The sequence below is a fragment of the Bos taurus genome, chromosome 4 (genome assembly GCF_002263795.3).
Source record: "Bos taurus isolate L1 Dominette 01449 registration number 42190680 breed Hereford chromosome 4, ARS-UCD2.0, whole genome shotgun sequence".
Lineage (NCBI taxonomy): Eukaryota > Metazoa > Chordata > Mammalia > Artiodactyla > Bovidae > Bos > Bos taurus.
Genome location: NC_037331.1, coordinates 65,433,126 through 65,448,770, shown reverse-complemented (window position 1 = coordinate 65,448,770; position 15,645 = coordinate 65,433,126). Strand labels below are relative to the sequence as shown.

At 55.4% G+C, this 15,645-nt stretch overlaps 1 protein-coding gene across 1 annotated transcript; it reads left to right on the top strand.

Moving 5' to 3' along the window:
- Positions 1–925: 925 nt before the first annotated feature.
- On the top strand, positions 926–15,124 carry AQP1 (aquaporin 1). The gene is made up of 4 exons (NM_174702.3): positions 926–1,331; positions 12,104–12,268; positions 12,566–12,646; positions 13,105–15,124. Exons 1-4 carry the CDS (start codon positions 942–944, stop codon positions 13,282–13,284), a joined length of 816 nt encoding a protein of 271 aa, NP_777127.1. The 5' UTR covers positions 926–941; the 3' UTR covers positions 13,285–15,124.
- The last annotated feature ends 521 nt before the right edge of the window (positions 15,125–15,645 follow it).

The following is a 15,645-nucleotide window of genomic DNA, read 5'->3' as shown; positions in this document are numbered from 1 at the left end:
CAGGCCTCCCGTCTCCAGGTTATCTGCTTTTCCTTCTGTCTCCCCTAGGGTCCGCCAGCTTGACAGTCTTTGAGACCAATATCCTCACCTGCCTTCATTTCCCCGCTCCTGCCCCGAGATCATTTTCTCAAATTGCCCCAGAAGCTTGAGGGCTCCCAGAGTGGGGGCCTTCCATATCCTCACCTATCTCAGGCCGGCCCTTGACCAGAGTGTCGGGGGTGGTCACAGACAAGCTCTCTGTACCCTCTGGTGTTGCCGTGTCTCCATCAGCTGAGATCTGGCTGGTGGGGCTGGGGGCCCTGGGCTATTCCTACAGTGACATCCAGTGGCCAGGTCTGAACCAGGTGCAGGAGGCGCAGATAGCCCCTAGGAACCCCAGGACCTGTGGGCTTCAGGCTAACGTCACTCTCAAGTGGGATGGGGATGCCAGGCCAGCAGGGTCACGGTGCCCGCCTCCTGGAGAGCAACGTCCACCTGCTGATCCCTGCCGCTCACCCCGCCCTGTCCATCCAGAGGCCTGGTTTTGCCCTCCGGCACCCCCTGAGCTTTGCACACAGGGCGGGGACACCTGGATTTCTCTGGCCCCCTGAGTGGGGCCAACTTGGAGGAATTTCTCAAAGCCTATTAGAGCAGTGGCTGCCTCCTGCCTGCCTCCTCGGGCTGGGCAGGGCTGAGGGCGGAGGGAGAGAGGGAGGGAGGGGAGAGAGGAGGAAGGGAAAAAAAGTTGGCAGTCCGACAGCAGAGCTGTGTCTGCATCCATCGCTGAGAGGAGGCCTGTGTGGTGTGGGGCGGGCCAGGAGCAAGGAGAGGCCTTCCTCCCTTTGTGCTCCCCCCTTCTCCTCCCCCCGGGGCCCTATAAATAGGCCCAGCCCGGGCTGTGGCTCAGTTCTCAGAGGGAGGCGAGCACCAGGCAGCGGTCTCAAGCCAAGCCCCCTGCCAGCATGGCCAGCGAGTTCAAGAAGAAGCTCTTTTGGAGGGCGGTGGTGGCCGAGTTCCTGGCCATGATCCTCTTCATCTTCATCAGCATCGGTTCAGCCCTGGGCTTCCACTACCCAATAAAGAGCAACCAGACGACAGGTGCAGTCCAGGATAACGTGAAGGTGTCACTGGCCTTTGGGTTGAGCATCGCCACGCTGGCCCAGAGCGTGGGCCACATCAGCGGTGCCCACCTCAACCCAGCCGTCACACTGGGGCTCCTGCTCAGCTGCCAGATCAGTGTCCTCCGGGCCATCATGTACATCATTGCCCAGTGCGTGGGGGCCATCGTTGCCACTGCCATCCTCTCGGGCATCACCTCCTCTCTGCCCGACAACTCGCTTGGCCTCAATGCGGTGAGTGGGGTGGCCCCAGGCTCTGGGGGCTCTAGAATGGTGCTGAGATGGGTCCGTCTCATCCTCCACCCATTGTGCAGACGGGGACACTGAGGAACAGAGAGGATGAGAGGTTGCTGGAGGTCAAGCAGAGCTGTACCTGGAACTCAGCTATGCCTCCCGTCCAGAGCCTGTTTTCTGCCAGGCACTGTGGGAAGCTGAGACCCAGAGCATAATGGTCTTGCCAATGTCCCCTGCGGGTCTCTATTGTGGGGAATAAGCTCTGGCGGCAGCTAACAGTGGGGCCAGCGGATCCTCACCCCTGGGCTGCAGTTTCTTCCCCTCCCTCCCCTCAGCCCCGTCTGGGCAGCGGCTCCCTCCCCCACGCAGCCTGGACCCTCTTACACTCTGCCTGCTGCCCCCAGTCTCCCTGGACCACATGTCCGGCATGTCTGCAGCTGGTCACACAATCCTGTGTGAGCGAAACTCTCCCAGAGGGGCTCCCGCCTTCACACAGGCAGCCCCACCTTCACACAGGTCCTCAAACAAACTGCCTTCAAGGAAAAAGCTCCTCTTGCTCTGCTGGCTCCGGGAATGGGACAAGACGGGAGGTGAAAACAGTTTCAGGACAGCCTGCAGGTGACTTTCCTGGATTGCAGCAAAGGGTGGGTGCTGGAGCAGGGATCTAGCCTCCACTCTGATGGAGATGGACATCTTCCATCTCTGGGTCCGCTGTCTATCACCGGATGCAGAGAGGTGTGGCGCGTGTATTTGTGTCTGTGAGCAGTGTGTGCACACGTGGATGCCGGCATGGGTCTCTGAACCTGTGAAAGCTGGCTATGTTACTTCTGAAAGTGTATCTGTGAGCGTGTCGGTGCTGCGGTGTGAGTGTGTCTGGAGGTGAGTGCATACATGTGTGTGCCCACTGCTCGGGCCTGATCTGGGGGCACTCATGATAAGCAGATGTGGGCGACTGGGTGGAAGCTGTGGAAAAGAATTCCTCCCGGGCCGCTTAGCACAGCTAATTGGCCGTTGGCAGGCAGCTGCCTGCTGTCGCCGACCTGGGCTTTTCCAGACCCTCAGCCAAGTGCAAACTCAGACCTGGCTTGGGCCACAGCAGGGGGAAAAATTGGCCTGAGAGGCCGAGGAAGGCTTGGAGGAGGTCTCAGAGTGCCCGAGGAGGTGTTTTCACAGGGAGGGAGAGAGAAGGAACCAGATCAGATCTGGGCTGGCGGGACCTGGGCAGGGCAGGCGGGTGTGGGGACAGTGAGGGAGGTGGCCAGAGGCTCCACAGAGAGTGGCGGGTGATTAGACAAGCAACCGTCCTCCCGCTTCTCAGCCAAAGTCCAGATTCGGCTGCGAAGGTCCGTGCAGAGGGCAGTTGGCATGACCCTGCCAAGCAGGGATTAGCACGCCTTGTGTCACCGTGACACCTCACCCAGTCCAGGACTGAAGGTTAGCCCTTCGGGCTGGAGTTTAAACTTTAGTCAAGGAAGATGTGGTCTCCGTGGGTGTAAGGTCCTCCAGGCTTGTCTCTAGTGGGGGCAGAGCTGGGCGACCTCAGGGCATGCCCACGGAGTAGGGTCAGGATCACGTCGGGGCTCAGCTGGGTATGATGGGCAAGGGGAAGGATCCTTCCTGGGGAGGAATAGAGTCTCCCCAGGCCTTCTGGCCCCCTCTTGACCTTCCTTCTCAAGGGCGAGTCAGGCCAGGCATCTGCTGGTGACTCTGTTCTCTCACACAGGCATCCCAGGCAGGCCTGAGGAGGGCAAGCATCCCTGTGCAATCTTGATCTGGCCACACCCTGATTCAGTGTCTTTTTCCCTTGCCAGCCTCCATTTTTCCAGTCTCCCCAATACCTGAGCTGGGTGGGTTGCAAGAGAGGGAGAAAAGGGAACCCAACCCTGAGCAGGGAAGCAGACAAGTTGGGTTCAAGGCCTGGCTGCTTACTTGTTGACTTTCTTGGAGCTGAGAGCCCTCAAGTCTCCAAGAGGGGACCTAGGTCTCTTTGATATCTCTTGGCCACACCCATACTGCCAGCAAGCTCACTTTGTGGACTTGAGTTTATCTCTCTTCACAGGAGGGGCTGGCTAAGAGGAGCCCAAGAAATGCCAGGCTGAACATAAGGGCATGAACATTGTTGTGGGAGCCCAGGGACTGCCCTGGCCCCACCATGGAAGTTTGGGGTCCAGAAACACGTGTCTTGGGCTGAAGAACTCAGAAAGGGTTCAGAACACTGAGCCTGGGATCTAAAGGGACCTGGGAGGTGGCCTCAGTGCCTCAAGAAGGGCAGAGACCAGTCTGCACAGCAGGTGACATGCTCTTTCCTCCAGGCTCTGGGAGAGGTTTCCCCTAGCCCCTTGAGTCCCGGGCCTCTCCAAACCCAAACCAGTCGTTGGCATGGAGATTTTCAAGGAAAATAGGGAAAAGAAGTGGCAGGAAGTGGTTGGAGTGAGTCAGGGGGTGTCCCATGGGGATATGTTGGCGAAAACTTTCTCCTCACTGAGTCAGGGCTCAGGATATGCCCTGGAGCAACCGTGGACCTCTCTCCATCCTGCCACATCCTAGCCGGTTCTCAAAGCCAGACCCTGAGTTTATTTCTGGAGTGAAAGACAGAGGCAGCGGCAGGTGCCTGGCCTGCCCTGCCCTACTTCAGCTACTAATACAGTGTGATTTCAGGCAAGCCACCTCATCTGTGTGGTCCCAGGTCCCATCTGCAGAATGGGTATATCGCAAGGCGTGGCTGGGTGCTGGGAAGTGGAAGATGCTCTTGAACCTTGAAATTCTGATCACTCACTGCCTCTGTTCACTCTTCCCCTCTCTTGCTTGCTCACCCATGTTCGCTGTAAACATGACTTTTGCTACTGCAGACTAAATTCGGGGCTGAGTCAGGCCGCTCCCTGCTCTGAGGAGTCCATGGTCCCGAGTAAGATAAGGCCACTGCGCATCTGTCAATGATAGGGGGCAGGAGGCAGGTGTGATAAGACGTGTCAGGATACCTGGGAACTTCTGACCTCGAGCTGCGATGAGGGCCAGGAGGCCTTCAGGGAGGAGGTGTCCCGGGAGCCTAAAAGTAGAGATTCCAGAGTGGAGGGAAGGGGTTTCCAGCAGAGGAGGTCATGGCCTGAGAATCACAGGGTGTGGCTGATGCAGGGTTGGATAGGGGGTGGGTCATGGTGGGAGACTGGGGCTCTAGAGAAAAATGAGAGTTCAGGGTTCAGGTCAGTGTCTGCCTGCGTCCCAGAGCCTGTGAATTCAGCCCCTTTGGGAGCTCAGGCAGAGTGCAAACCTCCCTTTTCCGGGGTCTTTTCTCAACCCCGTTGATGCTGGGCCTAACTGCCTGGAGAACCTCTTCTACTTGTTGCATCTGGCACCTGACTTTAGCCCCAAACTTTCTGCTTCCCCAGTTTCCTAAGCCTCAGTTTCCCCAACCACAGAATGAGAGTGCCCCCGACTCCCTAACCCCTCTTCCCCATGCCACCAGTTCTTCCAGTGTTGAGGGCCCTCCGCCTCCCCCAGAGTTGAGGGTGGACTGGGGAAAGGGAAACCAGTTTTCCGATGGCCCTGTCCAGGGAGTGGGCTGGGGGCTGGGTGGTGGTGCCACAGATGGGACATGTAATTACTGTTTCCAGCCAGAGCCCAATGAGGGGGAAGGCGCAGAGAGAGGCAGAAGCTTTGCGGTGGAGACTTTCCTCACCATGGAAAATTCTGAGGCAGTTTCCCCCATTAGAGCCCTTGGAGCCGCCCTGCCAGCCCCATATCATCCATCCCGACACTGGCCCCTAACCAGGGCTTGCTCTGGGAATCCTCCTCTGAAGAGACTATGCCCTGAGAGGGGATACGGCCCACCAGGGCCCCTCAGTCTGAGGGGATTCACCTTGTTCCATTGTTCTCCCCAACCCAGGTCACAGCCTTCCCTCACTGCATTAGCTGACTGCAGGCCAATCCGATGCAGTCTCCCGCAACCTGACCTCAGGCCCACATGGTGTTCCCCACTTTCTCTAGGGCCCCACCCAGCAGGGTGCCTTTAGCCTTACCCACCGAGGGCTTTCCCCAAGCACCTCAGACATGCCCCCTGCCTGCACCTTGAAGACTGGCTTGGGCAAGCTTTCCTGGAGGCACAGGGAGCCCTTGATTCTTGCTGGCAGAGCCCCCCTGGGGGGCATGGTCCTTGCCCTCTGGAAGAACAGATGTATCTGAGCCTTGTGTGGGCTGAGCCCACACAGCTGCAGATAAGGGCAGGAAAATTCCCTCAGCCAGACCCTCTGTCCGGGTTCAGAGGGGCTCCTTAACCCAGGTGGTTCCCCGGGGGTGAGTGAGGGGCTCTCTTCACACAACCGAGGAGCTGCGGGCCAGTGGACGAGTACACCCTGAGGCTGAAAACAACTCACAAGCTGGTAGTAAAGGTGGGAAAATGCCCATCCCCATGAGCACATCCTTTCAGTGCCCGAAACCCCACCCTCAGGACAACTTGGGGCTGGTGTCTGCTCAGGCTAAAGAAAGAACTTACTATTTTAAATTGGGGAGGGACAGCTTCCAAATCAATAAGTTCCTGGTCACCAGGGCTGTGCAGGTAGGGTGTGTTGGGCAGCCATGGCTCTGGGGCATGTGGCTCTTGTGGGGGGGCAGTGGTGGGGGCCATCTAACATTCCAGGTGGGCGGGAGGCCCTATGACAGGCTCTGTGCTGTACAGAGACCGGCCGTTCACACGACCAGGTGGGAATCCTGCACTCAGGACCCTAGCCTGGAGGGTGACTGCAGGTCTTGGGGGAAGGGGTCCCATGTCAGGCAGGAAGGAATCTTAGAGACAGTTTGGGGCTATAATCTGGGCTGAGGCTTCTATTTTACTGATAAGGAAACCACGGCTCACAGACGGGTGGAGTCACTCAAGATTGTGTAGCAGGTGATGGTGGAGCAGGACTGTGACCCTAGCTGCCTGCCTACAACCCTTGAAAATCTCTGCAAATTGCACATACTTACACTGCACTGGCACACATGTGTGTGTGCACAGTCACAACGATATGATGCACATGGGCACGCACACACACACACACACGGGTGGGCGGGAAGCACCTTTTCAAGCCTGGGTGGTCCCCCTCTAGCCCTGGGACCCTAGGAGGGTGGAGGGGGGCCCCTCAATGGCACTTCTTCCTTTCCGGAGCAGGAAGCGGGGGCTGCCCCCGAGTGAAGAAAGAAGGAGGGAGGGAAGGAGGAAGCCCTTGCTTTGTGTATTGTTCCTTGTCAGGAAGGTGAAATGGCTTCTGAGAGCAAATAAAGGGCGCCTTGAGACCTGCTTCTTTCTCTCTTACTCAAGGGTGCTTCCATCCCTTCTCCTCCCCCATCCCCAGCCAGTGGTGGACCTGGACGTGGGAGCACAGCACACGGGGACAGGGTGACAACTCAGAAATGCCACTAGACACACAACACAGACACACGAGGCCACACAGAGCGCCCTCCCCCGACCTCACCCCAGAGCCCACCTCTGCAAGAGACAGCGTCCCACCTAATAGGGTTAATACGTGACTAGTTCGAGTGTCCCCCGTGGGCTGAAAAAGAGGGTATATTCTTGAATTTGAAAGTGCAGGGCGTACGGGGTTTGAATCTTCCCTGTTCTTGCTGTTTATTTTATTGACACTTCCCTCCATCAGTTTCTAAGGGAAGTTTAAACCCCTTCGCTCTGGTAGTGGATCGATCATTTTCTTTTTTGTAATTCTGTGAACTTTTGTGTCATCTATTTTTAGGTTGTATTCTTTAGTGTGTACAGGTTGAGAACTTTTATAACTGTTGGACAGACTTTTCACTTACTTAGTGTCTAATAAACCTCTTAATGTCTAAGGAAAAAGAAAAGAGTCACATCTGGACATATGTGGTCACCCAGAGACTCTGCAGAGAGCAATGCAGAGAGACACACAAAGCTGTGGATACCCAGAGGCACATGTGCACTTGAAAAAATCACCGATGGAAGGGTGATACTTGGGGAGGGGGCTCACTGAGGTCCCCCTCACTGGGATACTGAGTTCCGCAGGCAGTGGGCAGGTGGGGCGGTCCTTGATATCTTGTTCTTTAATGGATGCCCAGAGCCCCGCCAGGCCTGGTTCAGGAAGGGTGGGATCCCAGGATGCTCAGGTCATGCTGGGGTCTTGGGCCTCAGGAGTCACTTTGGTCAGTCTGCTCATGGGCAGCAGGGAGAGGAGGGTTCGAAGTTCATTGCCTGGAGAGGTCGGCTCTGTGCCACCCTGGGGCCTGGGGCACCCTGGCAGCCACAGAACATCTTCTGCCAGCTCCTCAGTCTAAGGTGGCAACAGACAGGACCTTTAGCCACATGCATAGGTAGCCAGCACCTTTGCCTGTGAGCGTAGGCAGCATCTGGCATTGCCATCTCCTTCCCAGGCCTTGACCTCCCCGTTTGTAATCTCACAGTCTTGAGCATGCTGCCCTGCAAGGTCCATAGAGACTAATACTGGCCTGCAGTCTCCCAGCTAGAAAGCAAATGAATCAGCCCTGACTCCAGAGAACTTCCCTCTAGAATGGGTAGAAATGCTAGAAAATTAACATAATCTGCCACTTCTTTTGGGGGAGAGGGGACACACCGAACAGCTTGTGGGATCTTACTTCCCTGACCAGGAATCGAACCCAGGTGCTCAGCAGTGAAAAGTGCAGAGTCCTAACCACTGGGCCTCCAAGAAATTTCCTTGTCTGCCCCTCCTGTCTCCACACAGTAAGTGTCCCTTCGAGGTCTGGGCAGGGAGGTGAGAAGGTGTCCACATTCTGTCCCCACTGAGCTCCCAGCCAGGGGTTCTGAGGCACCCGATAAGAGGCAAAAAGGTTATTTCTCTGCAAGATTTGCAGGCTGTTCAGTGAGGGCTTGATGAGTGAAAGCAGAAGTTAATTCCAGCCAGGGACCTGAGAAAACTTCTTGATGCTGAATTGGAATTGATGGAGGAATCTGAATTGGCCCTTGAGAGTGGGCTTCAGTGGGTTTGATACAAAACTGGAGAGTTTGCGTCTCTCTGATGCTTAAGATTAAATGTGTGGCTTTTCTCTTATTTATACTTGTGTTCAGAAAATTGTTACTTTTTTTAAATTTTGTTTTGTTTTGGCCTTAATTAGTGAAATATAAGACCCGGGCTAGGCAAAATGCTCTGGGGATGTACAAACTTTTTTTTCAGTAACAAGTAACCACAACTGGGATTAGCCCTATTTATGCAATGTGTCAAATTCAGTAGGTTGTAAACAGAAACATGGGCTTCTCAGGTGGCTCAGCGGTAAAGGATCTGCTTGTCAAACAGGGGATGCCGGTTCGATTCCTGGTCTGAGAAGATCCCCTGGAGAAGGAAATGGCAACCGGCTCCAGTATCCTTGCCTGGAGAATCCCATGGACAGAAGGAGCCTGGCGGGTTATCCATGGGGTCTTAAAGAGTAAGAAACGACTTAAGAGATGAAATAACAATAGTAACAAAATCGGAACATAGGGTCTGGATTTTCACTTGCTCTTTTCTGGACGTCAAATTTCAGCAGACCTTAAACTATCCATTTCAATTTGGAATGATTGATGTTTTTTTTTTTTTTTCCAGATGTAAGTAGCACAACTTCTTAGGCAGTTGAAAGAGAGGAGATCGTAGAAGCAATCAGGGGAGGCTTCCTGCTGATGGCAGTGGTGGTAATGGGTTTCAGTTCAGTTCAGTTCAGTTCAGTCGCTCAGTCGTGTCTGACTCTTTGCGACCCCATGAATCACAGCACGCCAGGCCTCCCTGTCCATCACCAACTCCCGGAGTTCACTCAAACTCACGTCCATCGAGTCAGTGATGCCATCCAGTCATCTCATCCTCTGTCGTCCCCTTCTCCTCCTGCCCCCAACCCCTCCCAGCATCAGAGTCTTTTCCAATGAGTCAACTCTTCACATCAGGCAGCCAAAGTACTGGAGTTTCAGCTTTAGCATCATTCCTTCCAAAGAAATCCCAGGGCTGATCTCCTTCAGAATGGACTGGTTGGATCTCCTTGCAGTCCAAGGGACTCTCAAGAGTCTTCTCCAACACCACAGTTCAAAAGCATCAATTCTTTGGCGCTAAGCTTTCTTCACAGTCCAACTCTCACATCCATACATGACCGCTGGAAAAACCATAGCCTTGACTAGACGGACCTTTGTTGGCAAAGTAATGTCTCTGCTTTTGAATATGCTATCTAGATTGGTCATAACTTTTCTTCCAAGGAGTAAGCGTCTTTTAGTTTCATGGCTGCAGTCACCATCTGCAGTGATTTTGGAGCCCAAACAAATAAAGTCTGACACTGTTTCCACTGTTTCCCCATCTATTTCCCATGAAGTGATGGGACTAGATGCCATGATCTTCATTTTCTGAATGTTGAGTTTTAAGCCAACTTTTTCACTCTCTTCTTTCAGCCTTCAAGAGGCTCTTTATTTCCTCTTCACTTTCTGCCATAAGGGTGGTGTCATCTGCATATCTGAGGTTACTGATATTTCTCCTGGCAGTCTTGATTCCAGCTTGTGCTTCTTCCAGCCCAGCATTTCTCATGATGTACTCTGCATATAAGTTAAATAAACAGGGTGACAATATACAGCCTTGACGAACTCCTCTTCCTATTTGGAACCGGTCTGTTGTTCCATGTCTAGTTCTAACTGTTGCTTCCTGACCTGCATATAAATGGTACTGGGTTTAGGGAGAGGAAATTTACTAACCCATGTGGTTCTGGGCAGTCAAATTCTAAGGGCTCTGGGCCGCTAGGATGAGGTATATCTTAGAGTCCCCAGGGGAGGTATCACTTCTTGTGGACTGGGCATGGCACCAGGGCCCCTGGTCTGCTCACTTTGCATGAAAAGTGATGTCCTTGGGCAGAGCAGGAGCTGAGATCCTGAGACCTGGTTAAGAACCCGGGGAGAGATGAGTTCGCCTAGACCACATCTGTGATGAGTGCAGTGGGGATGAGGAGTATGAGGCAGGAGCCACTTAGAGTGATCATTCCATTAATCAGAGTGGAAGGGCTGGTTTCAGGACTCCTGCCAGCTAGCAATTAGGCCAACCCTGGAGAGCAAAGGAGAGTGTGTGGAGGCGTGCGGGAGGAGGAGCCCTGAGCTTCCTGAGCGCTCAGACACGGAGGGCAGCGGCAGGTGTGAATGTGATGGGCATTGGTGCAAGTTGCCTGGCCTCACCAGCCTGGCCTCCGTGGAGCCTGTCTCTGCTCCAGGTGGGCCTCACTCTATTGTTCACACTCCTGAGCAGCACAGCCCCTCCTGTTCTGCCTGCCCCACCTAGTTCTGAGAATAAGAGAAAGAACCAGAACAAAGCCACAACTATCCTGAGCCCACCTGCCTCTGCAACCCTTTCCAAATGCCCCAAGACAGCCCCTCTCCCTCCACCCCATGCCTTAGAACCTCTGGCCTCCCTGGAGAATGGTGAAGGAAAAATTAGATCTACTTTACAGGTGGTGAAACTGAGGACCAGAGACGGGCAAGACCATGGTCATAGGGCCAGCAAGTAGGAGAGTAGGGACCTGAACTCAGGGTCACCTCTACAGCCCCACACTGGAGTGCAAAGAAAGCTGGGTACTTCCCAGAGGGCTGGCTGACCTGAGGGGCTGCAGCCCTGGGGTCGACCAGGAAAGGCGCGCAGAGCTTGGGCTGCAACGGAGGGGAGGGGATATGAGTCATTTTCCCTGTGATCCAGGGTGGCAGACAAAGGCGGGAAGAGAATTGTTCTTTTAAGATGGCCTCAGGGTGGGGCTGTGAAAACCTCTGAATGGTGGAGGGCTGCCCTCCACCTAGGATTCTGCAAAATGCCCTGTAGCCTTGGAGACACCCCAACCCCACTCAGGAAGAAGGTTCAAGTTCAGTCTTATTTGGACACACCAGCCCTGCCTGGGAGAAGGCAGCCTCTGGCCACATCCAGGCATATTTGTGAGTGGGCCTTGGCCCACGTGGCCCAGGTCCCCTGTGTGGGCATATTTGGCCCCTGGGACTGACCCCCAGATGGGGGGATGGTGCAGGGGCTCCTTGGGGAGGGGTCTCCTGGCTGCAGCTGCAGAGGGAGGGCTCTGGTGACCTCATGGCAGCTCCCATTCCCTTCTTTTTCCGTGAGTCATGTTTCTAAAAGTGGCCCAGGAGCAAGTGGGAGCCAGACGGTGGTGGCGGGGCCTGTGTGGCCAGGAGGGAGAAGGAGGGGGCAGATAGGGAGGGTGGGGCCCAGAGGAAATGGGAGAGAGACAGCAGAAGGGAGAGACAGACAGAGGTGGGAAGGAGACAGAGGTGGGGGCTGCGAGGAACACAGACTCAAGGGAGAGATGGACATGGGAAGCTGCGGCCAGCTAACTGCTGAAGTCCCTTTCCAGCTTTGCAGGGGATGGGGTGGAATGTTCAAGATGTGAGGGTAAGGAAAAATGTCTCCATCTGGGCCCTCCCACCCATTTGCTCCTCTTCTTCTTTGACTGTCCCTGAATGTCCCTGATCATCTCTTCCCATGTCTAGGGCTTGCCTGTCATCTATGGCCTGGTCTGGAGGTAGGTGGATGCAGAAGCACCATCCGCCTCCAGGCCTCTCTGGCCTCTGGGGAGAATGCTGTGGGACATTCTCCCACATGTTTAGGACAAGCTGGTTCTTCCTCAACAGATGTGGGAGGGGCCAAGGCCTGATGCTCACTGCTGGCTATATGTGCTTGAGTGTGGTGGATGCAATGGGCTCTGAGGGCACTGAGGATCTGGCCTTTGGTGCCCAGGCCTGGGGGCCCTGGGACTCCACCCTCACCACTCTGCTCACTGAGCCTTGCTGCCCCTCTCTCCTACAGCTGGCCCCTGGCGTGAACTCGGGCCAGGGCCTGGGCATCGAGATCATCGGGACTCTGCAGCTGGTGCTGTGCGTGCTGGCCACCACCGACCGGAGGCGCCGTGACCTCGGGGGCTCTGGGCCCCTGGCCATTGGCTTCTCTGTGGCCCTGGGACATCTGCTGGCGGTGAGCTGGGGGAACTTCCCAAGTAGGAGTGCTGGTGGGGAGGGTGGAGCCAGGCTGCTGAGGGTGTCCTGTTGAGGGCAGGGGGTGGGACTCTGACAGGGCTCATTCCACGGGTTGGGGGACCAGCTGCCCTGGAGAGGGAGGCACAGGGCCTGGCTGACCATCCTTCCAGGTCTGATGGTCACTGCCCTGTTTCCCCTCTGGTCTTATTCCTCCATGTCACCCTCTCCCTCCCTCTCCCTCTGTCTCTTTCTCTCCATCTCCTCTCCTGTTCCCCCTGACCCTTCCCTCCCACAGATAGACTACACCGGCTGCGGTATTAACCCTGCCCGGTCCTTCGGCTCCTCGGTGATTACGCACAATTTCCAGGACCACTGGGTAAGGGGTCTCAGGGCTGCCCCATGCAGGTGGGAGGGAGACTTTGGTGCCTTATGGTAGATCCACTCCCAACCCTGTGACATCATCTCCCATCACAGAGGCCCTGAGAGATGGCCAGGGGGAGGAACTCAGGAAGATGAGACCTGAGATGCAGAAGTGGTGGGTTCACATCTCAGGCAGGGCAGTGTAGGGAGCTTCCCCTTCCAGATCAGACCATGGTCTGATCATTCCAGGCATGCTGAGTTGGGTCGCACAGAAGCAAGGAGAAAATCACTACCTAAGTCCTGGCTTGGGCCAGTTGTAGGGGGTGGAGGGCTGCAGATGCTGGGGTTCAGCTCTGCCTTCTCTGTCCCAGGCACAGGTTGGGGAGCAGCTGTGCAGTGGGGGGTGGGTCGGGGCTCTCATGGGAAGCAAGTCCCATCAGATGCCCCCTGAGCACGTCTGCTGTTTGTTCCTAGATCTTCTGGGTGGGGCCGTTCATCGGAGCAGCCCTGGCAGTGCTCATCTATGACTTCATCCTGGCGCCACGCAGCAGTGACCTCACAGACCGCGTGAAGGTGTGGACCAGCGGTCAGGTGGAGGAGTATGACCTGGATGCCGACGACATCAACTCCAGGGTGGAGATGAAGCCCAAATAAGGGGGCCAGGCCTGGGCATCCACATGGAGGGTGTGGGGGGCAGGGGTGGGCAGAGGGAGGGGAGGGGTGAAATCTGTATCATAGACACTCTGACAAGCTGGCCAAAGTCACTTCCTGAAGATCCACAGGGCCTGCGTGGCCAAGCCTGATTTGGGACTGTTGCTATCACCTTCTTTCTCTTTCTCCTTTTCTCGGCTTTGGGGATCCCTGAGGACCAAGATTTTCCAATCACCCATTCCCTTGAAGTCACAAAGGAGGTGAAAGAGAGGGACCCATCTTGCTAAGTTGTCCTTTCAGAGTGTGATGGGAGGTATGCCAGAAAGCCCCCTCCATCCCCAAATTGCTCACCAGCTCACCTGCTGCAGGTGCCTGGGGCTCCTCAGTGATTGCTTTGTGCCTCCGGGAGTGGCCCTCTTTTCTGTAACATGCACGTGCCCCAAGGATGCTCTGAGGGGGAAGAGACCCCACCAAGTGCAGTGGTGGGGTCAGGGGGCAGTCAGAGCCTGTCTTTGCAGCCTGGCTGGCTTCCAGGGCTGCTCCCCCAGCTCTGGAGGTGCTGTACGACCTTGGGAACATCTCAGTCTTGGGGACTCAGTGACTCCATCTGTAAAGTGGCAGGGGTAGGGAGAGCTACGTGGGCCCGAGACCCCTCTCCAGGATTCTGTAAGTGTAGACACATTGCACATTCTGGAAGACCTAGTCTGGCTCAGCGCTGCTTCTTCCACTTGCCCAGGATATAGCTGTAACCTACACATCTATGTGAACACATGTACATAGGCACACATGTTCCAAAACGAAGAGCAATAGGTCATCCAGCCGTTGGAAGTTCCCGTTCCTAGGGGAGCAGGGCTGAGAGTGGACAGAGCCTGCTGTGGCAGAATGAAGATCATCTGAGGGAGGGGGAGGAATGTCCACGTTCCTTCACTGAGTTGTAGTTGATCTTTTCCACCTATCACTGCATCACCCTCGTCGTTATTTGGTTCTTCAGTTTCTCTTGCCAGTGCAGACACAGGTCAACATTATGTAGGGGTGTGTTGACTGAAGGACACTTGGCCATTTGAAGGTCAGCCCCTGGAGACAGATGTCCTTGCTGGACCCTTAGCGAAGGTTCCGAGCCCCCAGCTGATCCTAAGGTGGGAGGTGAAGCAGAGTCCTCTGTTATTCCAGAGGTCCTGGTTGGAGGCACTGGGGGGACGTTGGGTGACCTGCACAGGCTTCCTAGGCCATAGGCCTCCCTCTTCATTTATTTGGAGGGGAGAATTGGTCTTGACCAAATGAAGTAGCTATGGCTGCAGCCCAAGGATAGTTCTGAGCACAGTCTGTTAGTGGGGGCAGCTATCTACACATTCCATAAAATTCCACCAGGGCCAGAGTAGGTCCCCCCATGCCCCACAGCCACGATGGTGACAAACACTGAGAGACACAACACATAGGTATCTGGAAGCAGCAGGACGACCAGGAGGCCCTTAATGGTCACAACACATCATGACATCCATGCACTCTCTCCTCCATTTCGCTTCTAGTCCATTTAACAGAGAAAGAAACTGGGGTCCAGGACCCGGAGCAAGATGATGATTTGGCCAGGCCTAGCAGCCAGGGCCATGTCCCTGGACTGTTAGACTGGGCCCTCTTAGACCCAGATCCTGCATTTCTGCTTGGGTAATGGCCTGGTGTCAGGAAGGGTGAGGGGACTCTTGGAGGGGAGAGGGGGGCACTCCATCTTGTCCTGTTCTGGCTGCTGCACACAGGACCCTGCATCTGTCTGCTCTGCATATATGCCTCTTTGGAATTGGAATTTCATTATATGTTAAGAAAATAAACATAATATAGGTCATCCAGACTCCTTGGAATGAAGGTTTTCTTCTTTGGGCACCATGTTCCCACAAGGGATCTCTGGGTCTGAGAACTTGGGCCCAGTCTGAGGGGGAGCCACTGCACCCCCGGATCCCTGGTCTCACGGGGTGGACACAACCAGAGCACCATCTGAGGGACATAAGGCTCCTGCAGGATTGAAGTGTGACAGCTTGAGGGTTCCCTCTGACCCCCTCCTTAGAACAGAGCCCAGGGAGCACCAGGGACTGCCCGGGTTACACTTCCTCTGGCCCTTCTCACATTTCTGACCCACCTGCCCTGGGCCTGGGCTCTGCCTGGGGGGCTCAGCCCTGGGAGTGGAGGTGGAGATGGACTCACCCATCAGAGTGAGGTTAGTGCCAGGAGCAGGGGAGGCTGGGGAAAGGTGACGTGCAGCACTCAGTTCCTTAGGGCCTGGCGGGGGGGCGGGGGCGGGTGTGTGTGTATGTGTGTGTGTGTGTGTGAGAGAGAGAGAAGGGTTCCTCTGCTCTGAAAGCACGAGCCACATTC

Bases quoted from the DNA above. Each gene is read 5' to 3' on its own strand.
- AQP1 (NM_174702.3), top strand. From the start codon at position 942: ATGGCCAGCGAGTTCAAGAAGAAGCTCTTTTGGAGGGCGGTGGTGGCC. The intron at 12,269-12,565 runs GTGAGCTGGGGG...TCCCTCCCACAG, and splicing joins CCCTGGGACATCTGCTGGCG to ATAGACTACACCGGCTGCGG. The intron at 12,647-13,104 runs GTAAGGGGTCTC...GTTTGTTCCTAG, and splicing joins ACAATTTCCAGGACCACTGG to ATCTTCTGGGTGGGGCCGTT.